The sequence below is a fragment of the Pelodiscus sinensis genome, chromosome 9, assembly GCF_052426305.1.
Source record: "Pelodiscus sinensis isolate ZL-2025 chromosome 9, ASM5242630v1, whole genome shotgun sequence".
Taxonomy (NCBI): domain Eukaryota; kingdom Metazoa; phylum Chordata; order Testudines; family Trionychidae; genus Pelodiscus; species Pelodiscus sinensis.
In genome coordinates, this window is record NC_143060.1 from 58,430,691 (window position 1) to 58,454,870 (window position 24,180).

At 49.0% G+C, this 24,180-nt stretch overlaps 1 protein-coding gene across 3 annotated transcripts in view; it reads left to right on the plus strand.

The window, feature by feature from the left end:
- Positions 1–24,180, plus strand: part of COLGALT2 (collagen beta(1-O)galactosyltransferase 2) — an 86,672-nt gene that overhangs the window by 46,546 nt on the left and 15,946 nt on the right. For all 3 annotated transcript variants that reach the window (XM_075936774.2, XM_089780596.1, XM_075936772.2), the window contains exons 3-6: positions 1,135–1,252; positions 2,119–2,253; positions 10,007–10,211; positions 23,328–23,447. In XM_075936774.2, coding sequence (XP_075792889.2) covers positions 1,135–1,252; positions 2,119–2,253; positions 10,007–10,211; positions 23,328–23,447 — 578 coding nt within the window. The remainder of the gene's footprint in view (positions 1–1,134; positions 1,253–2,118; positions 2,254–10,006; positions 10,212–23,327; positions 23,448–24,180) is intronic.

Below are 24,180 nucleotides of genomic sequence, written 5' to 3' on the forward strand. Positions count from 1 at the left end.
GTCTAACCTTGCTGCTGATTAAACCCATTACTACTTGCCTTTATTTTTGTCCAACCTTCTTTAACACCCATATTAAAGAACAAAAAATTATGAGTCAGAAGATTTTTAAGAACGTAATTTAATTTCCACTATTCTTAATGTGTTTTATACTTTGTTGTCTTCCTCCCGTGCTGAGCAAGGACAGTGAATTCACGTTTGCATGCTGGCACTTTTGCATTCAGCGTCTTGCACCAGCATAGTGCTCTGGAGTTTGTCTTACAAATCCTGCAGGGGAATGTTTGTTTTATTTTCAGTAGCAATCCCCTTTCCACTGGATTTTTTTATTTTAATCTTGGAAACTTCCTCATTTAGGTATGGTGGGTTTTTTAAAAAAGGTTGTTTTTTACCAGTTCTGAGTTTTCTTGGCACCTGCTTGTCAGCTGTTGTAAATTGGCACACTCCGCAGAGGTCAGTGGAGTCCCATCTGCTTATATCCCCTAAGGATCTGGCTCTGAGTTTTTTACTCTCTCCCACATCCTCCTCAGTAATGAAGATTCTGTTCTTAAAACACGAACTCCAAGCTGCCAAACAATAAAGCACGTGCATAACTTCACTTGTTATTGGCTTGTCTCAATGAGTGTTCGTTTGTCCAGCTGGGGCCTTAGTTAACAATAAAAGAATTCAGATTGAGTTCCATGAGCTGTGTTGGCTCTGATGGGTAAAGAGAGTAATGCGAACAGATGTGACTCTTAAGATCTAGTGGGGAGTCGATGTATGAAGGCAGATCCTCAGCTGGCATAAATCAACATCATTCCACCGACTTCAGTGGAGCGACACTGGCTTACACCAGCCAAGAATCCGAGTTGCTGAACGAGAAGCTGTTTTTGATTTTGTCTCTTTTTCACCATGGCCACTGGTTAGGCAGGAAGTACTGTAGCACGCTGTGTTCTGTAGCACCTAGTGTACAAACTCCTGGAATAAATTTGGAATTGCTTTTCCTCAGAGCCTGCCTTTTTATTTCTGCTCTCCTACCACCTGGGTCGGCCGAGGTGACCGTCTGTTTTCCTGTTATGTGAAGTCAGAAGGGAAATGTAATGACCTGGAGCACTGCAGCATGGACAGAGCCAAGAGGCAGTAACTGTTTTTCTTTCATAGGTCTTACCCTGATGAAATTGGGCCAAAACACTGGTCGAGCTTCAGGTTTACCCACGTGATGAAACTCAGGCAGGCAGCCCTGCGAACTGCAAGAGAGAAGTGGTCTGACTACATCCTGGTAAAAGAGAGGTTTGGTTTATTTACTGAAGTCGGGCAGAACATTTGTAGGTGGCTGTGCTGCAGTCAGGCTCCGAGAAGGGAAGTGGGCGGAAACAAACGAGCTTAGGGCTCTGATCAATCCCCCAAATGGCTACCAAAAGTTCCTCCCTTCCCAGAGAAGAGCTCTTTGTTTGCTCTGACTTAGGCTTGAGAAACACCTGTGATCTGATCAGGAACGGGCAGGGTACGTGAGGCTTCAGTTGCAATTTGATTAATGTGCAGAGCACCTCTGACTACAGGGGGGGCTCAGCATGGGCCCCAAAGCACAGAGATCTGAGTTTTAGGCTGGGACTCTGTGTGTGTCGGTGAACAGTCCTGCTGGTGATAGGTGCCCGTTTTCAAACCTGGTTGGGTGAAGCCCAGCCTTTATCAGTGACAGCCGGTGATCTCGGAAAGAAGTTTGGCGGAATAGCACAGACGGGTGGGATCTGAGCTACTGTACAGCAGTGATCAACAGTCTTTTTGTGACTCCATATGGGTGGGGAGTGCCTGCTCTGAGCAGCCACTGCTGCCGTCTCTTCACATAGCCCATGACACCCAGAGCACTGGCAATGCAAGCCTCCCCCATGGGCTCCTGACCCCCAGTAGGGGAAAGAAACAAATTCAGTCACTCATCCCATAGAAGCCGCTAATTAGCACCACTGCTGGATGTGGTGTTTTTATATTGGGCTCTTGTCCACTGGGAAATCGACGGAGCCCATCAGCTCCTTTCACACCTCTGAGTAGCCATCACACCTTACAGTTACTGTCAACCCGGGATGGATTCCGACCAGTGACTTAAGGTTTTATTGCTTATAAAGTCCTTTCTCCCGTCTTGCTCTCTAGTTTGTAGATGCAGATAACTTGCTCACCAATCCTGACACCCTGAACCTGCTGATAGCGGAGAACAAGACTGTGGTGGCGCCAATGCTGGAGTCCCGCTCTCTCTATTCTAATTTCTGGTGTGGCATCACCCCTCAGGCAAGTCACATGATCACTGGGGTTAGTGAACAGCATCCGGGGGCTGCTTCATGTCTGAGTTTTCCCCGGGGTGTTGTATTAATGTTGGTGCAATATAGAGACCCAAAGGGGTTAACGTAACCCAGTTACTGTCCAGCCTTGCACAGTGCTAAGCAAGATTCAGTAATTGGTTTATAGAGACCTCAGCCACGAAAGCAAACACATCATTAAAAATCCTTTCAAGCATCTGTTAAAGCACAAAAAAGAGGGAAAACCAGTTAACGCGTTTGGCTTGTAAAGACTCTTAGGTTTGTATTAGCATCAAATGACAGCAGTGAGCAAAGTGGCATATAGCCTAGATGTAGAGTACAGACAAATTTCTAGGGCCTCTTTCTTCAGCTGGGGCTTCTCCTCAGAAAAGGCTAAATCCCGAGGAGACTGAATGTGGTTGATGAGTGAGGCTGGTTGTCACCAAAAAATGATATTGTGTAATGGCCCAATCCCACCACGTACGTAAGAAAATACCAGAGTACCCACAGTTGCACTGTTTTTTGTTTTTTGAGGTAATTCCATATGTTCTGTGTAGTCTGGATAAAGTTACAGACCATGGATACATAATTTTAGCCTGGGTTTTCCAGTATTCTGGCACAAATCAATTAAGAATTTACTTTTCTCCATATACTACTTCATTATGTGAACATGTCTCCTTGTCCTTCGACCAGATTTATACAGTGCAGTATTCCCCTAACTGATTTAAAAGGGGAGAATTAGTCCCTATTCTATTCATGGAACTCTTACTAATTTATTCCCTATCTGTACTTTGGTGTATATTAGTAACAAAAATGTTGCAGACTGTAGAAATTACTATATTTTAGAGCCATAGTGAGATTGAGAGATCCCAGAGTCAATAGATATCTCCTTTTCTGTACATGAGATTTGCATGAGAATTGTTGCTACAGGGAAAAAGACGTGTAGAAAGAACCCTCTTCTTTCTTGCTCTGTGGTCAATTTTGCAACTTCTTATTCTTCCAATTAAGTCACTGGGATTGCAGGCCAGACTAAAGACTTCATGTAAGTAAAAAAATAAAATAAAATAAAATAAAATAAAATTGCAGGACAGCATTCTAAACATTTTCAATTCTTGAGTCCGTTACTTGCAATTTTTGATAAACATGGGGATAAAAAACGTTTTAAAAAAAGATGACAATCCTGTTGGTAACATCCCTTTAGACCTTCAAAAAGAAGGGGCAGATTCATAGCTGACATGAATCAGTTTTGCTCTGTGGACTTTAATAGATCACAGCCAGTTTGCACCAGCAGAGGATTCGGCACAGATCACTACAACTTTGGTAATGAGTTTCCAGTTTTCCATCATTATTGATGATGTTAGCTGAGAGAAGACAGTAAGGAAAAGAAAACCAAGATGAAAATACGATCTACAGACGTCCTGCTAAATAATGGTTAGAATGAAAACAAAATAGCCACTTTTTTTTGGTCACTCCAAGTTTTTGCACTTCCTCCTGGTCCGTTTCTTCTGGGGACCATGTAGGAATAGCAGCTAGCACAAGCATTGAAAACTAGGGTGAGGCAGCAGCAACAGCAAGAGCGACTGTAGCAACCTGAACGCAGAGCAGGAAAATATCTGTTGGATGACTTGGCAGCAAAACTGGGAAGCTGGAGCCGTTCCTGATGATGCACCGTTCGTATCAGTGGTGGGACTCCTGAAGCTCACTGGGGTTTTGTGTGTGGCCTATGAGACATTTTGTTTATTCTTGCCCATGCACAGGGTTGCCAGGTTCTGCTGGTTTTCAGCCAAGTAGTTTTTTCCTTATCGATATTACTAACATGACACGCACATGAAGTAAGGGCACATGAAGTGAGGTGCGTGCTAATTGCGCCCAACGTTGTGAGAGACATGCTCCCTCTGCATCCAATCAGAGCACTGCTACGGTTCAGTCCGCACATCCCATGAATTCTAGGTACACAAGCGCAATTACCAAAACTACCTTATCCCAGGACACTGTCTTGGTTCTTCTTCGAGTGCTTGCTCATGTCCATTCTGATTAGGTGTACGCGCGCCGCGTGCACGGATTCCGGAGCTTTTTTCCCTTAGCAGTATCCATAGGGCCAGCAGGGAGCCCCCTGGAGTGGCGCCGGTATACCGGTGCATATATACCCCTGCTGGCCCTCCCACCCCTCAGTTCCTTCTTACCGCCCGTGACTATAGCTGGAGCGTGCTTCAGGCTATTGCCTATCTCTTAGCGGCTTATCTCTTATCCTTGTATTATAGTTCGCAGTTGAAGTTTCTTATCTAGTTAAGTAGTCGTTAAGTACTGTAAATAGTTATTTAGATAAGGGAGCAGTGGAACCCTCCCGCGAGGGGAGGGCATGCCAGGGCCCCAGGGCTTCAAACCCTGTGCCTCCTGCTCCAAGCCTATGCCCTGCGGAGACCCTCATTCTGACTGCCTAAAGTGTCTGGGTGAGGCTCATCGAGCTGAAAGCTGCTCTATCTGCAAGAGCTTTAAACCCAGGACTAAGAAGGAGAGGGACTTCCGACTAAAACTCCTGCTAATGGAGTCGGCACTGCAGCCTCAGGGCGAGGAGCGGCCTCACTCCGCCCGCAGCGCACCGACAGCGGCACCGTCGGACAGCAGGGCACCGAGACGCAGATCGCCGTCACCGGTGTCGAGGGCCTCCAAGAGCTCGAGGGGTCGCTTGGCAGAGAGGAGTGCCCAGAAGGTGCGCCCTAAGGAGGGGCACCTTTCTTCTAAGTCCTCTAGGAAGAGGCACAGCCCGGACAAGGGCAAGAGCCCTGGGCAGTCAGTGGGGCTAGGAGAGGTCCGTCAGCCTTCCACCCCAGAGACTTTTGAGGCAGCCCGGAACCTCATCCACATGGCGGTGGATGAAGGGGAGGGCCCGGTACCGCAGGAGCGGACCGCGCCGGCACAGGCCTCAAGTGCCCCCCAGCAGGACAGGGCTGGGCCGTGGGACCCTCTGGGCGACGGGCAGGCCTTGGCCCAGCAGCAGCAGTTTCCCCCGGTACCGGGGAGAATACTGGCACCGGAGCCGGGACAAACACCGGCACCGACCCCGGGCCCGCTCCCCACGGCACCGGCAGCGACTCCGGGAGCGTGTGGGCTCGCTACGCCGACGGCACCGGCACCAGTGCAGAGTCCGGTGCCGCAGATGGCTCCCTGGTCGGTGCAGGGCCCCGCACCGTATTACGTGCTGCCTGCGGTGCCACAACAGGCGCCCCGCACGGCACCGACGCTGTTGCCGCTCCCGGCACCGATCCCTGCTTACTCCTTGGGAGCACAGCACCAGAGCGCGGCACCGATGCACGTGACGGCACCAGAGGGGTACGCACCGGTCTATCAGATGCACCCGGGCGTGGTACCGCCACAGCAAAGGCCTCCACTCATGCCACCACCGGCACCGCGTGTGGTGCACAGGGGCAAGCCATCGGCCATGGCAGACCAACGTAGGGTGCAGTCTTCATCAGCGCCTCCCTGGTCAGCATCAGAGTACTCTTCGGAGTTGGAGGCTGAGTCAGTGGTTTCGACTGGGCCCTCATATAGGTCGCGGCCTCGCCATAGGTCCCGCTCGTCGGTCAGATCATCTCACCGGGATCCGATGGCCCAGCAGCAGTCGCAGGGGCAACCCCAGTGGGCTTTCTGGACGCCCTGGGCATACCATCAGGCCCAGGGGCCTCCCCCTTCGGGGCCGGCAGCGGGGTCATCTCGAAGAAGTAGCACCCCATCTGCCACCCCCTTGACAGCCCCCCCGCCTGGAAGTGGCTCGCCCATGGCGTCGGGGCCCAGACCCCCGGTTATTGGTCAGGGGGAACCGGGGGCACAGTTGACCGAGGAGGCAATCCCCTCAAGGGACTTCTCGTCGTCCTCGCCAGACGAGGCCCTGGCCGACCCCGCACCTCAGCCCCCGTCCATGGACTCCAGGGCGCACCAGGAGCTGCTCCGGAGGCTGGCGGTCAACCTTGCGGTCCAGCACGAGGAGGTTCACGAGGACTTAGATCCGATGGTGGACATCATAGCGGCAGCGGGCCCTGGTCGGGTGGCGCTCCCACTGAATAAAACGGTGGACAAGCTGTCTAAAACCCTGTGGCAGACGCCGGCCTCTATTGCACCGACCCAGAAGGGGGTCGAGAGACGATACTATGTACCCCAAGAGGGGCATGAGTATCTGTTTACCCACCCGGCTCCGGGATCCATAGTGGTTCAGGCCGCTGGGCAGAAGGAGCGCCAAGGGCCTCCAGGCCCCACTCCGAAGGCAAAAGAGCCTAGGAGATTGGACCTGCTTGGCCAGAAGGCCTATGCCTCAGGGGGCCTCCAGCTATGGATAGCTAACCAGCAACTGATGCTGGGGCGTTATGCTTTTAATACGTGGGCGTCCATGCAAAAATTTGCCAGCCAGCTTCCTCCCGAATCCCGCCAGGAGTTCGGGGCCTTGACGGAGGAGGGGCAAGCAGTGGCGCGTACCTCTCTCCAGGCGGCCTTGGACGCAGCCGATTCGGCAGCCCGCACCATGGCCACAGGGGTGGTGATGAGGCGTAGTGCCTGGCTGCAGGTGTCTGGCATCCCACCCGAGGTTCAGACCACCATTCAGGACCTGCCCTTTGAGGGGCCGGCCTTATTTTCAGAGCAGACTGATTCCAAGCTGCATAGCCTGAAAGACTCAAGGGCAACCCTGAAGTCGCTAGGGATACATACCCCAGCGCCTCAGAGGCGCTCTTTCCAGGCTAGACCCTACCCTAGAAGGGGGCAGAACAATGACAGAGGTCGCAGGAGAGGCCACAACAATGGCCGCCCTGACCTTTTCAGGGGCAGGCGTAGGGGGCCACGGTCAGACTCCGAGAGAAGCTAAGGGCCGTCCCCCGGTCACCAAGCTAAGCCCTCATTTTGAAGGTACGCCAGAGAGCAGAGTACCAGTAGCGCCTATCTGTCCGCCCTTTGGGGACCGTCTTTCCCTATTTTTCCAGGGATGGTTAAAGATCACGTCGGACCGTTGGGTCCTAGACCTGGTGAAGCAGGGATATACTATCCCCTTCCTTTCCTACCCTGCCTCCCATCCCCCAGCCTCGTCCCTTTTCAGGGACCCCTCTCACGAGACGCTCCTTCAGCAGGAGGTGTCTAACCTGTTGATGCTAGGGGCCATAGAAAGGGTGCCTCCAGACGTAAGGGGAAAGGGTTTCTACTCCCGCTACTTCCTGGTACCCAAGGCGAAAGGGGGTATGCGTCCCATACTAGGCCTCCTCGTGGATTACTTCCTGTATTCGACTGTGCTACGAGGGTGCGGGTAAACCACCGCCGCGCATAACAGCACATTCCACTAGAGCCCAGGCAACGTCGGCGGCGTTCCTGGCCTGCGTGCCGATCTTGGAGATCTGCAGGGCAGCAACCTGGTCATCAGTGCACACCTTTGCAGAGCATTATGCAATCACGCAGCTGGCCAGGGAGGGAGGATGCTGCTGTTGGGATGGCAGTTCTGTGTTCTACAGAATGATAAAATAATAGTTAGTCACCTTCCGACCCCGCCTCCGGAGGGGGGACACGGCTAGGGACTCACCTAATCAGAATGGACATGAGCAAGCACTCGAAGAAGAAGAGGTTACTTACCTTGTAACTGTAGTTCTTCGAGATGTGTTGCTCATGTCCATTCTGCATCCCACCCACCTCCCCGTGTCGGAAGGAGCCGGCAAGAAGGAACTGAGGGGTGGGAGGGCCAGCAGGGGTATATATGCACCGGTATACCGGTGCCACTCCAGGGGGCTCCCTGCTGGCCCTATGGATACTGCTAAGGGAAAAAAGCTCCGGAATCCGTGCACGCGGCGCGCGTACACCTAATCAGAATGGACATGAGCAACACATCTCGAAGAACTACAGTTACGAGGTAAGTAACCTCTTCTTACGACAAACTTGCAGCCCGTAGAGATTGAGAACCGCTCATGCGGCCCATTCACTAGCCTAGGGCGCCCCTCGCTGGTTTATATGGAGAGAGGAAAGGCACTGAAAGATGTCTGCTCAACTTCCATCTAGTGCTGGGATACTTGTGGAACATTCAGGAATGATGGTGATGGTTGTTTTATTTCATAGTTATTATTTTACTTTAAAAAGACCAGAATTTGCTATGGCTCCCCTCCCAGTCCATGTTATCGTCAGAGATCTGATCAGTGTATTAAGGCCGTCTCAGACTGAGTTTTAGGTCTCATTTCATCACTGGCACTGTTAGCAGCATTTCACATGCAAATTAAACCCCTAACCACAACCCAGCCCACAATGATGGAAGATCCAGCTGGGAGGGGGACACAGTGACCTGCTAACAGGCCTGGCCTTAGGGCAAGGCGAGCAAGGTGGTCACCTTGGGCCTCGTGCTGCCCGGCTGCTCGTTCACTGCCCAGGCTGGGAGCCGCCTGGCCACACACCTTGGGCCCCACAAACTCTTTGGCCAGGCCTGCCCACTGATCTCCTGTGGTGGAGCCCTCGTGGACGTGAAAGATGTTCTCCACTGGGGTGACTCCGCCGTCTCACACCACTAGCCCAGAGCTGCGGGAAGACGACAAACTGAACCCGCCCTGTTTCCAGTGGAAGGAATCTGTCCCGTTGCTGGCAAAGGGCCTGTTCTAGTTGCTCTTGAGCCAATGGGAAAATTCCCATCGACTTCAACGGATGCCGTATCAAGAGCAGCACTGTGTCTGCCTGACAGCCCTGCTGATGAGAGTCTTTGCCAGGCTCTGAGGGGAGCTGGCTCCAGGCCCTCCAGAAGGGGCGGGGCTTTGGTCAGAAGGGGCGGGGCTGGGGCTAGCCTCTCCCAGCCAGCCCTCATGCACCACCAGGGCTGCAAGGCGTGCACTGTTGGGGCTCTGGTGGCAATTTAAAGAACCTGGGGCTCTGGTTGCTCGTGAGGTAACGGTGCAGCCCTTTTAAATTGCTGGGCCCTCGTGCAGCTACCTCGTTGCCCCCGCCCCCGTCGCTCTGTGGGCAGCCCTGCAACAGGAAGGGGATTTGATTTATTTAAGGACCTGATACTGTGAGCTGCTCTGTTCCCTCCTCTCCCATTTACTTCAGTGGAAATAGAGGATGCTCTTCACTTCGCAGGATTGGTCTTGGAGGTGTGTTTGCAAATGTAGGTTTAGAGAGTCATGGAGTAAAACCTGACCCGCTTGGCTTTGCTGCCAAGGGGTGTGTCTAGACTACAGGATTTTTTCGAAAAAAGTGGCCCTTTTTGCAAAAAACTTCCCTTGCGTCTAGATTGCTGCCGCGTTCTTTCATACTTAAATACAATTTTTTCAATCGTGGAAATCCTCATTTTACGAGGAATAATGCCTTTTTTTGAAAGTGTTCTTTTGAAAAAAGGTGTTATTGAATGCAAACAAGGCTTTTTCGAAAGAGAGCATCCAGACTGCCTGGGTGCTCTCTTTTGAAACAGCGTCTCTCTTTTTTGAAAACGCTGGTTGCTATCTAGACACTCTCTCTCAAAAGAGGCTTGTAGTCTAGACGTAGCCAAGGAGCTGCACAGGGATACAGCACAGAGCTCCATTAGCTGCTGAAAAGGGAAGATGGGGTCTAGCCGTATGGCTTGGGGGTACTTGTGTTCAGGAGGCTGGGTCAGCCCATTAGAAAGAGTGGGGCTGTTTTGTGAAGTTTAAACAGCCCCTGGGATTAAGACGTTGGTGAGGCTCTGCTGAAAAGGCTGGAATGTTTTTGGGCTAGGAATTTGAAATGTCTCTCACTAAGAAACTGCTCTCTCTGCATTTCAGGGCTATTATAGAAAAACCCCGGATTATGCCCTGATCAGGGAATGGAAGAGGTTGGGCTGCTTTGCTGTCCCGATGGTTCACTCCACATTCCTCATTGACCTGAGGAAAGAGGCCTCAGACCAGCTGATGTTTTATCCTCCACACCAAGACTACACCTGGACTTTTGATGACATCATTGTCTTTGCCTTCTCCAGCCGCCAGGCAGGTCTGTTGGGGAGCTCACGGGCAGGGAAGTCTGATCAGTGGTGATGTGCAAACTCCCTTCAGTTCAGGGGTTAATACTTGAATTCCACCCTGACTTACACCCTTCAAACTCAGTGCTCTTCAGTAACATATAGCCAATGTGTTTCTCTGCTGCTGCATTTCTCAGAAACCCTTTTTTAACTGGGAGCCTCCTCTCTGGACACAGAACGAGTACAGCCCTGGGCAGCAGCTGTGCCATCCTGCCATATGCAACCAAAGGGCCTCAGTTCTGTCTTCTCCTCTTCATGCTCCTTCACCTCCTCTTCCCTTTCCACGCCACCAGTTCTATCCCAGGCACCAAGCTCGTTCCCGGTTCTACTTCAGGTCCAATCAGGTACCAGAGAGGGTACCACGTGACCTAAGTGTCCTATCAGAAGTAACCAGCAACTGACAAAGAACAGCTCAGTTGTGGTTGATGGAGCAGGGTTATCGGTTGAAATTTCAAATCACAGATAAATCCAAACTGATGAGCTTTCGTGGGCAAAACCCACTTCATCCGATGATCAGCTGGAGAGGAATAAATGAAACCAAGTATTGTATAACAGGGAACGGAAGAAAAAAATACCAGTTGTAAGACCAGTGCTAATGAGGCTAATTAAGTGGTCTGGGAGTGTCCCATACTTAGCTTTGGATGTAAATATGAGGTGTTAAATGCATGGAAGGCTGGCTTTATAATGCGACATCCAGTTAATGTCTTGGTTCAAGCTCGGGGAAACAGTGTTACATTTGCAACTGCATACCAATTCTGCATTAAGTGAGCATCCATTCATCAGCTGGTGGGTGTGAGTAGGGCCTCCCACTGGCAGGTTTTCCCTTCATGCACCTGTGACAGGATAGGCTGGAGGGGCAGTTTGCTCCAGGGCCCCCATATGAGAGAGCCTGCAAACAGAGTTGTAGCATTGCTCAGAATGGGTCCAGCAACCTGTCCATAATGAGAGAGGGGAGACCAGACCAAACCTGAGTGAAACTGAATTCCCTCTTGTGTGCTCCGAGTGGGGAACTGGGGTCAGGCTTGTAGGACAGGAGCAGCCGCTGTGGGGTGAATTCGCTCTCCAGCCTTACCTCCCTGCTCCAGTTCCTCCCTTCAGTGTTTATGGATGTGAGGGGGCTGTTTCAGATTTTGCTACACCCCCCAAAACCCTGTTATGAGGGCTTACATCCTTGCTCCCATAGTGAATCAGAACAAGCATTTGTTTCTAAATGTCTGGAGGTGACCTATTAACACTAGAAGTGCAGCAGCAGCTCAGGCAGTTTCTGCATTTGATCTGTGGAAATAATTTAAGCTGCCGGCGTTTTTTTTGTTCTGCAACCTCAAATTGCACAGAATCTGCCCAATTTCAGGTTGCAGTTTCAGCCTAGTTTCCTTGCAATGTGCTGTCCAAGTGTGCATGTGGGCTGAAGCAACGTTGACTGCACACGGGGTTCATGTGTCCACATATGGAACCAAATCCAGCTCTGCAGATTCCCATAAAACTCAATGGCTAATGGCAGGGCTCAGTCCGGTCCTTGGTTCCTGGCCGGGAGGGTGCTATAAGCAACGCAGTGTCTGGGCTGGAACTGGGATCTGTCTGCATGGCCCTTGTGCCCTGTACCTAGAACTGCCTGACTGTCAACGTAACTGGATTAGCCAGTTCTCTATCGGACATTCATATGAGAGGACATCCCAAAGCACGATGCCTCCTGTAAAACACTCGCAGTCCCCTGCCCAGGCTTCAGCCCCCGGGGAAGTATGCAGTAGTAGGCACAGGCGTTCCCACAGTGCACCTGAAATAATCCTCATGTGCGTGGCAAAGCCAGTCCAATAGACATGCGGTCGTGCTAGGAAAAGTGCCTGCCCTGTGAAAGTGCTGAATGGTCGGAGCTGTGCCCCTATCAGATAAGCATGTATAGGAGCATGGGTATATTTTAAGGCAGGCGTGGGCAATAATTTTTGCAGAGGGGGGCCAGTTCACAAATTTTGGTAGTGGTTGTGGGCCGGCTCTGGGCCTCCCTGGAAAAAGCAGGGGCTCAGGGAGAAAGGTGCAAGGTCTTGGGCAGAAGCAATGGTTCCCTCTAGGTGTTTGGTGCTCCTGCCAGGGGGTGGTGACTTTGTGTGCTCCCCTGTCCTCAGACCCCGATTGGCCTGAGGGGGTGGGGGGGAGCAGGCATTCATTCGCTGTTCAAAACAGCTGGTGGCTCCCTCTAGGCGCTATGTGCCCCTGGCAGGGGAAGGGAGCCGCCAGCTGCTTTGAAAGACGAATGACTTTGTGCACTCCCCTGCCCCTGGGTCTCAATTGGCTTGGGGGTTGGGGAGTGGCCGTTGGGCCACAGACCAGATCAAATGGCTTGGCAGGCCGAATCTGGGTCGCACCTTGCCCATCCGTGCTTTAAGGTGACACGGAAAGGGGGGAAATGATGGGTTTGCGTGTGTGCGCTCTCCCTCATGCTCACTCTCGTGCTCTCTCTCTTTAGATCAAGCCAGTATTTTCTAATTATTTAGTTTTAGAATTATCAAATGATCAAGTGTGCTTCTCCTTGTTTTGGCTAGAGAATTCCCTAGGGAGTTTCCTTGACCCTTAATTGAAGAAATAGGATGCTAACATTTTAACAAAGAGTTTTTCTCCCAAGTGCTCGAGTTAACATAAACAACCAACCGTCATCCACTTCACTGTTCAGAGAGTTCTAAAGCATAGTTTCCCATCTCAGTCAGGTTCCTCTGATGCCAGAAACCTGCCATTTCTCCAGTCATCCATAAGGTCTTGAAGATAGCCAGGACCCTGGGATTTCTAATGTAAAATTCTTGCAGGAAAAGTTCTCATACAGGCCCTCTGAGGTCTTCTTTCTGCATCAGGAGCGAAGGAAAAGAGGGCGGTTTCCCCAGGGTTCTTTTTCTCCTTCACATACTCCTGAACCCATTTCTAATTGCAATGTGGATGAGCCCCAGTGAGACGTGTTTCAAGGAATATAGGGCAACTTAGGATGTAATTTTGAATCCGGGAGCAACTCAGAGGTTTCTGCAAGATTTCACTTCCTCCTCTTTCCTGCTGCTGTGGCCTCACCTAACTGACAGTGTCGCTTTAGGCTTCAAATGATATGACAAAAAGGAGAGAAATGCTTCCCAGAGTCCTCTTCTCCCGTCTGTGTCAATGGTTTACAGTCTTCTCTTGATGGCAGGCCCATAAACAGTCTGACAATGCGCCCACGGAGGCAGCTCTAACCAAAAGTCCCAAAGCACAGTGGATAAGATTCTCAGCTGATTTACATTCACGTTGATCCAGAAGAAGGCCACAGTACACCACCTAAAGACCAAAAGGACAGTCTCCGACTCAGCATTACTTTCAGCTTAATGATGTGGAGTCAAGTTTCATTCCTTTCAGAGCAGTGCCAGGAAATCTGGGTCTGGCATAAAAAGCGCAGGCGGTTACAGCAAGGAGAACCATGTGCATTAGCAGATTGGCTGGATTGCGTGCTCTGGGTTTTGGATTTGCAGGTCAGATGGATGAGTGTCTTGAGACACTCAGAGCATAGAGGAAGGGAGTCCCATGTGTAGCTTCCAGTGATGTTGATGAGAGCTGCTCTGCTGCCGCATGGGAGGATTGTTATCTAGTGGTTTGAGCTGAACTGTGGGAAATCAGGACTCTTGATTTCTTTCCTTTGCTCTGCCCCAGTCTAGCTCTATCACTGTGCTGGGGGGAAGGGAAGAGGCACTCAATCACCAACTCTCTCCATGTGTAGTTTCCCTATTTGCAAAGGTCTCCATTCACAAAGGGCACAAGGCTCTCACAAGGTTTCATTCATTAGCTCTTGTAAAGTGCCCTATGAAATGCTGAATATGAGCATGAAACAACCTACTACAGCTGTCACTAAAGACGACAACAATGAATCCGTTCTCAGTGGAGAATATGCAGTACCTTGAACAGCAGACTAGCACTACACCAGTGAGGACTCTTAATTTCCTCTTTGATGACAGTCGTGAATAGCAAAGCTGTGTAAGGCGGAGCCGGCGTTAACAGAGCTCTTTGGGAAGGTTGGTTTGGCTTGTTTTGATTGTTTGTTTTGCAGTAGCTGCCTGTATTTTTCCTAGCTATGAGCGTGTTGAAAAGGGCAGGCTGGGCCCAGGAGGGGATAAGATGTTAATGAAACCCTTGTTCTCTCTCACAGCATTGAACAGTTAAGTGTCATCTGGGGTTTTGTGTCAAGTTACTGCTGGCAACTCCCATTGTAACGGCCACAGTCCCAGGGGCTCTGTGGTCCATTCCAGGAGTGCCCAGTGAATCTTCAGGTCTCCAGCTGGCACCTGTCAGCGGTAGGGACCTTTGTCCCACTCCCTTCTGACTGGTAAGTCTTAAGCCTGCACAGCTCCCTGCTTTGCACTGGGATAGCCCCAGCAAGCCAGCCCGCCTCACGGCCAGCACCTAGCCCTGGCTTTCTCTCCAAGAGCTGTGAACTGTGGATCGTCAGCAGTGACAAGTTACACCACAGCTCTTTCTGAGAAACCACATTTAGCTTGGCGGCAAAAGCAATACACAGAGAACATACTGTGGAAGCAGGACTAAGGGAGAAGGGATTTGGGTGGCCATTTCAGGGTTTGTCAGTAGCAGAGCAAGAGTCTGGTTCACTCTGACTCCTGCTAACGCGAGAGCTGGAAGAGACGCTGTGTTCGCCTCTCTGTCTCTCTCACATAGATAAGAGCGGAATGCTGACCTCAGTGAGAACCTTGAGATAAGACAGTGTCCAATGGGAACCGAGTGGGCAGGGAAGTAATTGTTTGATGTTATATGTAACAGAAAGGTATACATATTGGCTTTTAATTGTTTTGTATTTGAAGATCTGCTTATGCTGTCTTCCCTTGCAATATTGCTCGAATAAACTGCCTCTGGCAACTTGTTGCTTAAACGCAACGCAGAGTGAAGGCTCGTTATCTTCCACAATACAAAATCCCATAAAAGCTCCTATGCACTTAATCTGTAGAGACAAACCACAATCCAATACATCACACAAGCACAGAACAAAAGATTGTTTCCTGCCCCCACGAAGTTACAATCTAAGTATAAGACGAGACACCAGATGGATACAGGTAGACAAGGGAGTACAAGGGAACAATGAGACTGCATTGGTCTGCATGATAAGCAGGACTCCCAGCATATTAGCAGCCAAACCTCCATCAAGCATTTTGTAGGTATCCTGCAAGGAAAGGTTCTGAGGAGGGATTTGCTGATGGTTATGACGCAATTGAACACAGAGGCCCCCTTGGGGCTAACACCCAGTGTATTGATCATGCCACTGAGCCTGCCTACCAGTACTGCTGGGTCAGAAGCTCTGATCATAGAATCATAGACTACTAGGACTGGAAGGGACCTTGAGAGGTCATCGAATCCAGTCCTCTGCCCTCATGGCAGGACCAAATACTGTCTAGACCATCCCTGATAGACATTTATCTAACCCACTCTTAAATATCTCCAGAGATGGAGATTCCACAACCTCCCTGGGCAATTTATTCCAGAGTCTGACTACCCTGACAGTTAGGAACTTTTTCCTAATGTCCAACCTAAACGTCCCTTGCTGCAGTTTAAGCCCATTGCTTCTTGTTCTATCCTCAGAGGCCAAGATGAACAAGTTTTCTCCCTCCTCCTTATGACACCCTTTTAGATACCTGAAAACGGCTATCATGTCCCCCCTCAATCTTCTCTTTTCTAAACTAAACAAATCCAATTCTTTCAACCTTCCTTCATAGGTCATGTTCTCTAGACCTTTAATCATTCTGTTGCTCTTCTCTGGACCCTCTCCAATTTCTCCACATCCTTCTTGAAATGCGGTGCTCAGAACTGGACACAATACTCCAATTGAGGCCTAACTAGCTCAGAGTAGAGCGGAAGAATGACTTCTCGTGTCTTGCTCACAACACACCTGTTGATGCATCCCAGAATCATGTTTGCTTTTTTTGCAACAGCATCACACTGCTGACTCATATTCAGCTTGTGATCCACTATAACCCCTAGATCCGTTTCTGTTGTACTCCTTCCTAGACAGTCGCTTCCCATTCTGTATGTGTGAAACTGATTGTTCCTTCCTAAGTGGAGTACTTTGCATTTGTCTTATTAAACTTCATCCTGTTTACCTCAGACCATTTCTCCAGATCATTTTGAATTATGACCCTATCCCCCAGAGCAGTTGCAACCCCTCCCAGCTTGGTATCGTCTGCAGACTTAATATGCGTAGTTTCTATGCCAATATCTAAATCGTTGATGAAGATATTGAAGAGAGCCAGTCCCAAAACAGACCCCTGTGGAACCCCACTTGTTATACCTTTCCAGCATTATTGTGAACCATTAATAACTTCTCTCTGAGTACGGTTATTCAGCCAGTTATGCACCCACCTTATAGTAGCCCCATCTAAGTTGTATTTGCCTAGTTTATTGATAAGAATATCATGCAAGACCGTATCAAATGCCTTACTAAAGTCTAGGTATACCACATTCACCACTTCCCCCTTATCCACAAGATTCGTTATCCTATCAAAGAAAGCTATGGTTTGACATGATTTGTTCTTTACAAATCCATGCTGGCTGTTCCCTATCACCTTGCCACCTTCCAAGTGTTTACAGATGATTTCCTTAATTACCTGCTCCATTATCTTCCCTGGCACAGAAGTTAAACTAACTGGTCTGTAGTTTCCTGGGTTGTTCTTATTTCCCTTTTTATAGATGGGCACTATATTTGCCCTTTTCCAGTCTTCTGGAATCTCCCCTGTCTCCCATGATTTTCCAAAGATGATAGGTAGAGGCTCAGATACCTCCTCTATCAGTTCCTTGAGTATCCTGGGATGCATTTCATCAGGCCCTGGTGACTTGCAGGCATCTGTCTTTTCTTGGTGATTTTTAACTTGTTCCTTTTTTATTTTATCTTCTAAGCTTACCCCCTTCCCACTAGCATTCACTATGTTAGGCATTCCTTCAGACTTCTCGGTGAAGACCGAAACAAATAAGTCATTAAGCATCTCTTCCATTTTCAAGTTTCCTGTTACTGTTTCTCCCTCCTAACTGACCAGTGGGCCTACCCTGTCCTTGGTCTTCCTCTTGCTTCTAACATATTTATAAAAAGTCTTCTTGTTTCCCTTTATTGTTGTAGCTAGTTTGAGCTCATTTTGTGCCTTTGCCTTTCTAATCTTGCCCCTGCATTCCTGTGCTGTTTGCCTATATTCATCCTTTGTAATTTGTCCTACTTTCCATTTTTTATATAACTCCTTTTTTATTTTTAGATCATGCAAGATCTCTCGGTTAAGCCAAGACAGTCTTTTGCCATATTTTCTATCTTTCTGACACAGCGGAATAGCTTGCCTTTGGGCCCTTAATAGTCTCCCTTTGAAAAACTGCCAACTCTCCTCAGATGTTTTTCCCCTCAGTCTCGATTCCCATGGGACCTTACCTCTTAGCTCTCTGAGCTTATCAAAATCTGCCTTCCTGAAATCCGTTGTCTCTATTTTGCTGTTCTCCCTTATATCCTTCCTTAGAATTGAGAACTTTATGATTTCATGATCACTTTCACCCAAGCTGCCTTCCACTTTCAAATTCTCAACCAGTTCCTCCCTATTTGTTAGAATCAAATCTAGAACAGCTACCCCCTGATAGCTTTTTCAACCTTCTGAAATAAAAAGTTGTCTCCAATGCAGTCCAAGAACTTATTGGATAGTTTGTGCTTCGCTATATTATTTTCCCAACATATACCTGAATAGTTGAAGTCCCCCATCACCACCAAATCTTGGGTTTTGGATGATATTGTTAGTTGTTTAAAAAAGTCTCATTCACTTCTTCCATGTGGGTAGGTGGCCTGTAGTAGACTCCTAGCATGATATCACCCTTGTTTAGCCTAACCCAGAGACTCTCAACACTTCCGTCTCCTATGTCCATCTCCACCTCACTCCAAGTGTGTTCATTTTTAATATATAAGGCAACACCTCCTCCCTTTTTTCCCTGTCTATCCTTCCTGGGCAAGCTGTACCCTTCCATACAAACATTCCAATCGTGTGTATTATCCCACCAAGTTTCTGTGATGCTAACAATGTCATACTTGTACTTATTTATTAGCACGTCCAGTTCTTCCTGCTTATTACCCATACTTCTTGCATTTGTATATAGGCATCTAAAGTTACTGATTTGACCATGCCTCCCAGTTTTGCCCTGATCCTCCTTTCTCTCTGCCAGTATAGCCCACGCCAAGGCACAGCCCCCCCAGAAGAGCAACACAGGTCCAAACCAGCTCAGCTTTGAGAGGGCTCTGCTATAGGACTTTGACTGCATCCAGGAACACAACCCTCAAAAGGGACTAAACCCCCAAATAAATCCGTCGTACAGTATATAAAAGCTTATAAGATGTTCTCTTTATCAGGGAAAGAGGGAGATGCACAGTTGTGGCTCCCCCCAACTTTACACTGGGCTTGATAATAAGTAGAAGTGTTTTTATTTAATATAAAAAGTAGGATTTAAGTGATTGCAAGTAAAAACAGATCAAAGTGAGTTACTAAGCCAAAATAAAACAAAACACGCCAATGAAGTCTAATACCCCAAGAAACTTGTTACATGCAGATTCTTACCCTGACTGTTGTTCTAAGACTCCTTTTCACAAGCTGGGCAGCCTCCCAGCTTGGGCCTGATCCTTCCCCTTGTTCAGTTTTAGATGTTTCCAGCAGACATCCTGAGTGAGAAGTGGGGGTCTCCTGGCATCTGGCCACTGGCTGTATTGTTTGGCTTTATATCCCCTTTTCCAAAACGCGGGAATTCTTTGTGTTCAGTTCAAACTTTTCTCACCTTGAGTGGAAAGTGCCAGATCCAGAATGAGTTTCAGCATCAGGTGGCCTGGTCACGTTACTTTGTAAGACCAACCACAGTTTGGGTTTACAGGAAAAACAAACCCATTTACAGATTGTTGCCTTGAAACAGTGTTGGGCAACCTGTAGCCCACGGGCAACATTGGGGTTCTCTGTGTGACCCATCAACATTTAGTTTACCATTGAAGATTTTTATCCGTGTAGTTTTTTCCCTACCAGGATTACAAAAGTGGCACACACTTAAAAGTAGGGGCATGTGAAGTGAGGTGCACACTGATTGAACACAACATAGTGAAAGCCATATGCTTCCTCTGCATCCAATCAGAGTGCTGCTATGGTTCAACTGGAAGATTCGGCAAGTTCTAGGTACACAAGCATAGATAGCAAAACTACCCTATCCTGGGAGACTGTCTTGGTTATGACAATCTTGTGGCCCAATGCGATGAAGGAGGGCCATTCATGCAGACCACTCACTAGCCTAAGTTGCCCCTTATTGCCTTGAGCACTGGGCTCTTATGTTTCTGGAGTATCATTAATGGCACATTAAGAATTAAACAGATTCACACTTCATATTTCTATCTTCACATGCAAGAATGATGCATGCACAGAAATAGAATATACAGATTCAGCAGATTCTAACTTTTAAAATGTCACATGATGCATTTTGCCTAATGCATCTTTGAGTTATTCATATTCATAAGCCAATTTTCATAAAGCACGGGGGAGGGCCGTGACAGTGGTAATGAGGTAACTTTGTCGATTTTCTCGGAGAAGTGCCTGCCACGTGTGGGGGCAGCACAGAAGAAAACTCAAAGGTGCTCATTTGAACACTTGTGAGCATTCATTAAAGGTATAACAGAAGTTTGGCAACAAAAACTTTTACCAGGCGACCTTTCTTCCCTGGCACTTAATTGTTCAGGTGTGACGTGTACAGCAGCACTATGTGCAGCGCCAAGTGCCGCGTGTTCCTAGACTGCCGCACAACTTTCTTAACACCTGCATATATGCACGTCATGTATTTTCTCGGGGCCAGGAGTGGTGCTTATCCCCCATAACAGGAGTTGGAGAGATGTTGTTTCCCCACAAAGTGCTACCATTTCAAGATAGATCAGAGCTTTGGCCTGTGTTAGGAGAGATGGTTTGGAACCAGCCCCCGCTGCAGGGCTGAAAGCAGTGGAGGATAGGGAGTGATGATCAGTGAGCCAGATAAGACGGGTTGATTCGATCAGTGTCAAATCCATTAATGTCAATAGATAGCTTTTTTTTTTTTTTTAAACTCTGCCATTTGCTTTAATGATTCCTGACAGTGGAATGTGTTTTGGCAAGAAATCCAGTCACCTATTTACTCGTGCAGGGGCGTTTGTAACAGCTGAAACGTAACAGACACAAAAGCAGGCCATTCCACTTCTCTATAAATACTAGTAGGGATTATGGCTAGCCACTAATAATCTAAAATATAGACATGCCCAGTGGTAGCTGCTTTTAACTTATTTGCAAGCTCTGAACTGGTTTTTAAAAAATCAAAGCTGGAAATGTATCAAGTTTGAATCTTTCCACTCTTGTGAGTGTCTGAATTTCAACAGCTTTCAGACAACAGGTAACTGACAAAGGACACAATTCAAAGCCCTCTGAAGCAATGAGGCTTTTCCGTCAGCTTCACTGGGCTTTCGATCAAGCCCTCCGGCTCTAAAGCAAGGTCTTTATTTTGATGCACAGAGCTGTATTCATAGCTTATTGCCAAATGAGTTACTAATGACATGGGGGCATATCCTAGTCCCATTCAAGTCTCTAACAAACTCCCCATTGAATCCAGCAAAACTAGGATTTTGCTCAATAGAGAATTTCTAGAGAATGTAAAGGGACTGAAATCAGCAATGTATTTGTTTTTCTCTGACTTTGAGATCTAACATGAGGCTGGAGGTTGGGGTATTCTGACCTCCCCCTCCAATTTTACTCTTCCTTTCCCCTCAGTCGTATGACAGGTTCTTGGCTATGGAAAGCAGTAGTACTTTTATAAGAACGTAGCACTTCTGTGACATTTTTCATCCATAGCTGTCGAAGTGCTTTAGTAACATTGATAAGCATCATCATCTCTGTTTTATAGATGAGAGGAACTTAGGCTCAGAGAGTAACAGCAAAGTGCAAAATGTCACAAAGCAAGTCATTTGCTGAGTCAGGAATGGCATTCACATCTGTACTCTGTTGGCGCAGCTCTACAGCTTAATAATGCCCGATAATACACTGTCTGGGCTCAGTTCTGCCCTTGGCTGACTGCATGCTGCTCTCACTGAAGTCAATGGATCAAATTCTGTTTTTTATATTATGTAATGTGACAGGGTCAGGCCAGAGGGATGCAAAAGAGTAATGGAAGGGAAGCATGTTAGCCACAGACTGAGTAAAGCTCTGTTCCCAGGGGAATTGGCAGGGTCTAATCCAGAACCAGCCAGAATCAATCAGGGCAATTGAGCACCTGGACCTAATTATGTCGGCTTGCAGAGTCAAGGGAGCCTAGGCTAGTTAGAACATCTGGGGCCAATTAAAGAACTAGTTGAGACTGGTTATAAAAAGGCTTCTCTGCAGTTAGTTAGCAGGTGAGGAGCTGAGAGGAGCGCTGCAAGGAGGTCAGGAGGAACAAGCATCAGTGGATACTAGGAGGAAGAGAAGGAAGGGGATGTGGAAGGTGTGGGGAGGTAGCCCAGGGTGTCTGTATCTGGCTTGCAGCTGGTGTTGGAGGCTCTTCTACGCCGCTGCTATTGCAGGGCCCTGGAACCCAGAGCAGAGGGTGGCCTGGCTTCCCTCCAACACCCACGTCCCCATTTCCACTTGCAGAAAAGAAAGGGGTTTACCCAGCCCTGTATCATTTGGGGATCCCCCAAGACTGGAAGTTGGTTTCCCTTTCTACCTTACGCTGGCCAATGATGAGAGTAGTTCAACAAACAGCAAATTGATGCTCTAGGTGTGGTGCCTAAATGGAGAGCTCCTAGGAGCCTCTGAGGCAAGCATCCTGCCTGAAAGCAGGAGGAAGAGCTTGGAGTAGGAGCCTTTGGAGTAAGTAGAGTTGCTCTGGATTTACACCAATAAGACGAAGTAGAGTTTGGCCCAGAGGGAGTCCAGCCAGGGCAGAATGCAGTCCTCACCTGTGTGGGGAGTCTCCGTCGAGCTTGTGCATGGATCTTGCTGATGGATCTGTGCGGTTTCCCAAGGGCAGGGCAGGGCAGAGGGGAAGATGGATTCCCCTTGCCAGCAAGACACATTGGATGCCCAGAATGACTTGGTGCCAAGCTGCTTTATACCTGGGAGGAAATCGTAACCGTGCAGAGGGACGACAGCCGAGCCTTTATTTGCTGGCTACAGTAGTGCTGCTCCGTCGGCAGTGGGTGGAAATGCCTGCGGATCAGCAGGGCGTGCAGATGCCTGTAGCCGGGGGGGCCCTTCTGGTACTTGGCCATTACCCTGCCCCTCTTGGACACTCTTACTAAACCCTCAGACTCTTCATTGAGAGAGGCTGGGGGCCTGCCTTTGCTGCCGCCTTGCAATCTGAGACACTCTCTCCTGTATGGCTAGACAGCAGGGCCCCATCCTCTGCCCTCCTTCACATCCGTCTCTTTGACTGTGCGTAAAGGCGGCAGGATCGTGCTCAGGTTGTGGAACCAATTTTAGGAGATGTGCCAGTGCCAGGCTGCAGCATCCCAGTGATGCTCCCTGAAGTGTTTTGCCCCCGTTCTAACCAAGGACTTTTTGTTTAGCGTAGTCCATTGGACACGTAACTGTCTGAGACTTCAGATCAGCTCTGTCTTTTGGTCCTGATCCAAAGCTGAGCGACCCCCATTCAGCTGCCGTGGGTATTGAATCTAGTTCCTGGACTGGCCAGAAGAGGGAGCACGAAGCAAGCAGTTGGCTCAGGATTTTGGGGAGTAGAGCGTTCCTTATGCGTCCCTGTCTCTGATCCGTTTGGGGGTGGCATAGACTGCGCTGGGTTGGAGTCGCCGCTGCCCTGTGCTATAGGGATGGTCTTTACAGCGTGTGAGGTCTTGGAAGTGAAAAGGGCGTGGGAAAGTGAGAAGGATCCCGCTCCTGCGCTCTGAGATGGGCTCCCCCAGGAGAGAACCACAGGCTGGCGAAATTATGCCATGCAATCTGTTTTTATGGGATGCGGAGAAATCGGTTGCCTGGGATTTCACAATAGCCAAATAACCTCTGTTTTCTCTCCTTGCAGAGCCGAGGAGCAGCCTGCTAAAAGACCTGATTCTGTTTCCATTTTCCCTTTATTCCCAGGCATTCAAATGTACATCTGTAACCGAGAACACTACGGCTTCCTCCCGGTGCCGCTGAAACTGCACCAGACACTACAGGAAGACGTGGAGAACTTTGTCCATGTGACAATCGAGGCGATGAGTAAGTCTGAGCCTGCCCCGTCTCTGCAGAACCATCCCTGGGATGCCGAGTCCTTTCTCGCTGAGTGGTGGCCCTTTGCCGCCTGCCTCAGTGTTGCTTCCATTCTTGACCTGCAGAGCGACAAGGCAGGGGAGGTAAAATATTTCATTGGCTCCAATTCTGCTGGTGCGAGAGAGAAGCTTTCGAGCTACATAGAGCTCTTCTTCAGGTCTGGGAAAGCTGGGCTGAGCATCGCAGCTAAAGACAAGATCAGACGGATAGTTTCGCTTCACGTAGCCTGTGTTCGAAGGGGCCATTCAAGTCCAAGTGAAATGCACCGGGTGATGTTCACTGGGGGCCAGTACAAGTGGTGTTGGAAGTGTGGAAAGAATTTGCTCACTGGATGCCCAGCTGTGCTCTCACGGCAGTGGCAGGGAGCAGCATCCTTATACTAACCATGTCCTTAAAGCCTGGATTAAAGATCATGGCAGAGATGTTCAAAGCCACCCAAAAGGATCTGGGCCCTAGAAATGAATGAGCGCTGGGCTTCCAGACCCCTCCTTTATCACCCTGGAATGATGGCTGTGTTCCCAATGGTACGGCACTTGGATAATACGAGTGCGGCCCCTTCCCAGCTCCTGCTGGTTCCAGGGTTGGGATTGCCCCAGTTTGTGCCAGTCAGAGATCTCAGCACCAGATTTAGAGATGAGCCCTGCCAGGGCGTAGGCAAAATCTCCTCTTGGATCCATCGGTG